This window comes from Rhagoletis pomonella, unplaced genomic scaffold, assembly GCF_013731165.1.
Source record: "Rhagoletis pomonella isolate Grant_MI unplaced genomic scaffold, Rhpom_1.0 Rhpom_scaffold_02447, whole genome shotgun sequence".
NCBI lineage: Eukaryota > Metazoa > Arthropoda > Insecta > Diptera > Tephritidae > Rhagoletis > Rhagoletis pomonella.
The window spans coordinates 1-6,668 of record NW_023461001.1 but is presented as its reverse complement, the minus strand read 5'-3'; the positions used below and the strand labels follow the sequence as shown (position 1 = coordinate 6,668).

The window sequence follows — 6,668 nt, the reverse complement described above, 5'->3', positions numbered from 1 at the left end:
TCCGATAATTGATAAAATTGATTGCAGAAATATATTTCCAATTTTAACGTTTAAATTATGGTTTGTGTTGTAAAGATCATAACCGGTATGGTGCCTGCTCCTAATATCAAATATAACAAATTTTTTATGTATACACATTTTGAACAATATGTGCTATGCTATTTTTCTGTTCACAGCTGTTTATTCATTGAAAAGTACCCTCCATTAAATTGAAAAAAAAGCAGCGGTGTGGCAACGCTCTTTGTTTGACTTATCAGCTGATACGCCGGATTGTAAATAGATAAGTTCAAAAAATTAATAAAATCAAAGTGACTGTATAGAACTCTTAACAGAACTGATTTAGAACGTTGCTCTGGTGAAGTGCATATTTGTATTCACGCGAAGCGATTATTCATTCACTTGCTAAACTGGTTTTTAATTGAACTTGCCGCAATCAAGTTAACAAGTGTGTAAATACTTCGCTGGTTTTTCTTTTATACGTTGACACGTACATAATAAATAAGTAAATATATATTTTATCCAAAGTGCTGCTGAGGCGCAGTTTATTGTCGGCATTTCACTTTAGGCGTCACATCTTAACCGAAGAATATCAAACGCGCATTGTAACTATTAGTCGGACATATTCTCGTCAAACCAATATGGCAAATGTTGAGATTCCAGGTCGTGCACTGCATTATGTGCTGAAAATTGGAAATCGTGGCAAAAATGCCTTCTTTTTCCGGGATATACTTGGCATGAAGGTATGTATATGTATGTGTATTTAAAGTTAACTTTCAGTCACACACACCTAAGCTTTAGAAGGCGTGCTCCATTACACCCTTGATACACCCTTGATCAAGAAACTTTGTCATGTAAACTTTTTCAACTCCATTAGTCAGCATTTTATTTTTGCAATAATTTAACGTTTTTCTTTGACTTTAAAGGTGCTTCGCCACGAAGAGTTCAAGGAAGGCTGTGAAGCTCAATGCAATGGGTAACGTATTCTACTTATGCCTTTAACTTTCACTTGTGTAATAGTAAAAATATTTGCTTTATTTAGACCTTATGATAACCGTTGGAGCAAGACTATGATTGGATATGGCCCTGAATCAACACATTTCGTAATTGAACTTACCTACAACTATGGTGTAAAAAGCTACGAATTAGGTAAATATACCTGGTTATCTATAATATAATAGAAATATATTTATGTAAAACATTTAGTACATTTGTTAAATCTGTAAAAGCTTGTGAAATTACTTCGTAATATCTATGAATGCTTATACACATATTTTGTTTGTAATTTATGTAGGTAACGACTTCGGTGGCATTACTATCAAATCAAAAGAAGTACTTGAGCGTGCCAGGTCGGAAAACTACCCAGTTTCCGAGGAGGAGGGTCAGCATGTACTCACTTCACCCGATGGTTATAAATTCTTTATTATTGAAGAGCCACAACCACAAGATGCCGATCCTGTGCTCAATGTCACATTGCATTCCAGCGATTTGGCTAGATCAAAACATTACTGGAATGAATTGTTGAAAATGAATATCGTTGACGAGAGCTCCGACATAATTACACTCTCATATGGCCAAAATCAAGCAGCTTTGCGTTTGAAGCAACTCACTGAACCCCTTAATCGCGCAAAAGCTTATGGACGTATTGCGTTTGCAGTGCCATTAAATGTGCAACCAACTATTGATGCGATTATTAAGGAAGCGAACGGCACCATTTTGACGCCATTAATTACACTGGACACTCCGGGCAAAGCGACAGTGCGTGTCATAATCTTAGCTGATCCAGATGGTCATGAAATATGCTTTGTGGATGAGGAAGGATTCTCTGAGCTGTCGCAAGTTGAGGAGAAGGGAGACCAAAATCTCACTAAGTATATAACAAAAGATCCCTTTCAAGACAAGGAATAAATGCGTTAGTTTACATGTATACATTTTCTTTTGAGTTAAATGTACGTATTTATCCTTATCTATTTATATGAATGGCATCGCATGCAATGATATTAATTTTAAAAATAATATAGCACTATACATATAGTATTTTCACTAAATCTGTATTCTTTTATTGTATTTCTGATGTGGTAATGGTATTAATTGTTCAGGTACACATACATATACTAAATATCAATTGAGCCATTGCCGCGGATTCGTTTTGATGAAGCGTATGTTCATATCGTTACCTTAATATAGACCATATCGTAAAAGTTTCGTTTCATGAAACTTTATAAAAATTATAGTTGCGAATGTTTTAAAAATAGTTTTTAATAAATACATAACTTTTGATGTACTAGTTGTTTTTAAATTCTGCTAAATCATTAGCGAGTAAACTGCCGACTTTTGTACGACCTTAAATTTCGAAATAAAATGATATAGGGCCTTTTTATATGTATTATGGTAACGATATACATACATACATACATTGTATTTAATAATGGCAATGTATTTCCCAGTAAGTATAGCCTCTATCTCAGGCATGCATATGTATGTACCTACATATGAACATATCTACTAGTTCTGCGAGGAAATATCTACATAGCCCCAGACGAATTACTGTCGAATCGTGTTTGCTTATTAGACTACATATATGTATGTATGTATTTCATATGTATTTATGTAAAAATTGTTTGCATGAAAAATAATTTCTAGAATCCATTGCAACCCACATTAAACATGTACATTTGCTAGTTCATTTGCTTTTATTAATTGTGTTTTAGTAGTTTCCACGTCAGTGAACGTGCGCTAGATAAATAAATAAATGCTACTAAGTAATTATTTTCAAATTGATATTTTGATTAATGGCAAAAACAAACAGGATATAAATAGGCAAAAATAAAAGGAAATAGAAAGCTTAGTCAATAACTTCAATGGGCATTCTTGCAATTTCTAAGTTCACTACTAATTTTTTTTTTTGCTATAAAAGCGTGCTAAATTCCCAAAAAGCTCTAGCAAAGCTCTGTAAGAAGCATTTCTTTGTAATTTTTATTCTTGCATATAACGAAAGCTTCTGAAAGGAAATGGAATGGAAAGTGTCTACACTATAAAATTACGACTATAAAATATCCTGCGCATTTACAACCATCAGTATTAAAGCTAGTAGTCTGGACAAGTAGTCGATTAGGAAAGAAAATCCATCTTTAGATATTTACGATAAATCTAAGGTAGCTGTTTGTTTTTCAAATCAAATCGCTATTTGCTTACACACTGTAAGTTTATTATATTAATTTAATGGCTATTAAGTCATAGAAAGGTGTAATAAGGCTGCGATAATAATTTTTTATCAGTCGTGTGACAACTTGAATATTCATACATATTACATACATACATACATATTTATGTAGGCATTTCATTCGATAGCTTATCTCACCTTAAATTTTTTAACAACTTTAGAAACACCTTAGTTGAATTTCGCCCAGCAATTAAGTGACTAAAATACTTCATTCAAGCATGACGATGTGCTGATAAACCTGCAGATAAATTATAAATGTTTTCTATAGACGCATCAATTAACACGTAGCGAGATAAGACTTTTCTTTTGTAGTGCCAATTCGAAAATCTTATCATAGTTATACCATGTGCCAAAAAAATTGCATACATACATAAGTACCACGGAAATTCCCAAAATTATTCTATTACATATGAAGGTACATAACAGCCAATTTAAAATTTTATTTTTATTGTACTTTAAGAATTTTGAAACAAAAAAATCCACCAATCAACCTAGAAACAGGGAAAACTGGGCCTAAACGTGCTTGAAATTAACAAACTACCAAATAACAATCAATGCAGCATTGTAAGCGTATATTTGGAGATTTATTTAGTTGTGGAAATGCCAAGAAAGTACTGTACCGCCTCGACTTCGAACCTTTCGCCTTTATATTTTTCACCCCAAATTGTAACAACTAGCTTTAAAAAGCGAAACTTGAATGATGTACCGAATTATTTTGGATCGAATTGTTAAGTAGGTTGCCTAGGTCCGAGCCAATGTCAATAAAGTGACAAAAATTCATTGCTAAAGGGTACATACAATTGTGTATTGTCTCATACAATTTTTGATTGGTTATACACGGATGCACATATATGTATGTATGTATGTACACAAGGGCCGTACGATTATTCGATTACTCGACCTCACTCGAGTAGTAAAGATTTTGGTTACTCATGAAATGATGTCTAATCGAGTTTCTTAAAATGCATATGGTTACACTAAAAATTAACTTTTTATATTTCAGGACGAATGGATAAGGCTTGAGCCCAGAGCTTGTGTGAGCCAATCCAATTTTTGGCAAAAAATGTCAGTTACGCGGTTTTGTACTTTAAACGACGATATGTATGTTTGTATCTATGTATGTATGTACGTAAAGAGTACTTTGAAAATTTTATTACTCATTTTACTTAAAGTGTTGAGTAATTATAAAATCAAAAATCTTAGTTTTTGGTTAACCAAAATCTTAAATACTCGAGTAACTAAACTTTTGGGTAATCATAATTTTCAATTCATCGAATAATTGAGTTATTTACTTATGATTAATTTTGAATAAACAATTAATCGCACAGGCCTAATGTTTTTGAATACATACATTCATACCTTCCATTCCATGTGCAGTGGCATCGGCCAATTATCCAGAAAGTTAGTAAGTTAAGAAGGTTGGCATCATTATGTACAAAAGTAAATAACGCTCAAAATATTTAAACGGGTTGAATTTCTACCGCTACGATTTTTGACCCGGTATATCTATCAACAAATGTATCAAAAACAGTCACAATTCGAGAAATTCCAAATGTTCAGGAGAGGCAAAAAACTGTTGATGTTCATCGCAATCAAAATGCTTATCGCAAATAGATTTTTTTATGTGGACATTTCATCGCATGAGATTAAACTTGAAAACACTTGTGGAACAGAGTATATACTTCTTTGTTTTCGCGTGGTAGAAGTGTTACGATTGCATTATCAATGACGCAAAATGATTGTGTTCGCAGAAATAGATTATTCCATTTTGCTGTGAGCATTCATATATACATACATAAATATATTCGGCACCAGAAAATATTTAAGGTAAGCCTTCTTAAGTGAAGCAATTCTAAAAGGCATACCTAGGAAGAGCTGGAAAGGGCCGTGACTACGCTGTAGACGGTCCATTCGGAAGGCCCAATTTTCATGTACGTTTTCCAACGTTACGCAAATTACGCGAGTAACGTTGGCTTCTAAGTTTTGAGTCATAGCTGACTTATCGACGAAGACTTTTGAATTCACATAAAAAAAATCCAGAGGTGTGATATCACACGAAAAGTTGCTGAAAACAAAAAAGCCGTTATAAAGGTGCGGCAGCGCTCTGTATAGAAAAATAATGTAAATACTTTGCTAGCTAGAGGTAGGGATGGCGGCGATTAATCATTTGATTAAATTAATCGATAATTTTTGCCAATTGTCGATTTAATTGTATAGGAATTTTGTGTTTTATTAATCGATTAATTGTAAAATAATCGTAAAAATATTTTCAAGAAATATGAATTCTGTAGTTGTCTAAAATCCATCCATCGAACATTCTTTTTTGTTAACTGCATCAACTTAACTCGACCCGAGGTTCTAAAAAATTCATTTCAAAGATCCGTTAGACTTGGCCTCAGTAATGAAGTTCTTGTGAAATGAAATAATGTGCGGCGATGATCTTTTGGAATCAGGTAGTGAGCCGTCACTATAATCAGTAGAAAATGAGTTCGATATTCGGACCTCTCATAAAACTTTTGTAAACAAAAGAAGGCAAAAAGATGATGATTTGGGTACCCCACAATATGAAATGAGTTTTTATTTAAATTATGAAGTCATCGACGTTTGGGAGGAAATGAAAACTATTTACCCAAAACTTTACGGACTTTTGAAAAAATACTGTCATTTAGTTAGTACCACGGTGCCTGCTGAGCGCTTTTTTCAAAAGATTTTGTTTTTGCAAAATTGCTTAAATAATAAATAATTATCACCGCCATACGGCCTATTGCTTAAAAATAAATTATTAAAAAAAAGGAAAAAAAGAAAAGTGTTTTTGTGAATACTCACTGTAAAAAAGTGCCTTTATAAATTCGATTAATCGATTATGATTATTTCCCAATAATTGCATTTAATTGCTATTGATTTTTTTGGGGTTGTGATTAATCATATGATTAATTAATCGATTATTTTAGTTTAAAGCGCGCAGACGCTTATCTTGCAAGCAGTTATTAGTTTTTAAAAATTTGTATTAAATTGTTCAATTTTGGCTTTCCACCTTTTGCGAAAAAAAACTTGTAAATGGACCAAAATTTGCCAGTTTTTATTCGGTCCCATAGAAAATAGGCTAATAGTATTAAAACCATTCGATCACCAATAAATTCTTATTCGCAGTGAAGAAAACAGCATTCTTTTTGGTGCTTAAATTGTCACATTAAATAAGGCGTAAATAGAAATTACGTGAAAATGTAGAGAATTATAAGCGGACAAAGCAGTTAGCAAGTCTAGTCCCTAACTCCACTTCTAGAAGCTATCGGCGGCTAAATTGGCGCGTGCATTCTTATACGGTGTATCCTCATAAGCAGATTTGCCACATTGGCACATTCAACGCTTGTCCAACAACAACAATAACAACAGTAACGAAGAACAAGTAAGAAAGTCTAAGTTCGGGCGGAGCCGAACATTAAATACC

The 6,668-nt window shown here is 33.1% G+C and overlaps 1 protein-coding gene across 3 annotated transcripts; it reads left to right on the top strand.

Moving 5' to 3' along the window:
- The first annotated feature begins 357 nt into the window (after positions 1 to 357).
- On the top strand, positions 358 to 2,045 carry LOC118753428 (glyoxalase domain-containing protein 4-like). 3 transcript variants are annotated; one of them, XM_036488307.1, is made up of 5 exons: positions 358 to 502; positions 566 to 740; positions 924 to 973; positions 1,040 to 1,146; positions 1,292 to 2,045. In XM_036488307.1, exons 2-5 carry the CDS (start codon positions 639 to 641, stop codon positions 1,903 to 1,905), a joined length of 873 nt encoding a protein of 290 aa, XP_036344200.1. In that variant the 5' UTR covers positions 358 to 502; positions 566 to 638; the 3' UTR covers positions 1,906 to 2,045. The 3 variants fall into 3 exon arrangements, with proteins under 3 accessions (XP_036344200.1, XP_036344199.1, XP_036344198.1); XM_036488305.1 differs by having other exon boundaries at positions 364 to 445; positions 526 to 740; XM_036488306.1 differs by having other exon boundaries at positions 358 to 740.
- The last annotated feature ends 4,623 nt before the right edge of the window (positions 2,046 to 6,668 follow it).

Coding starts and splice junctions, on each gene's coding strand:
- LOC118753428 (XM_036488305.1), top strand. Junction 741..923: donor GGGATATACTTGGCATGAAG/GTATGTATATGT, acceptor TTGACTTTAAAG/GTGCTTCGCCACGAAGAGTT. Junction 1,147..1,291: donor TGTAAAAAGCTACGAATTAG/GTAAATATACCT, acceptor TAATTTATGTAG/GTAACGACTTCGGTGGCATT.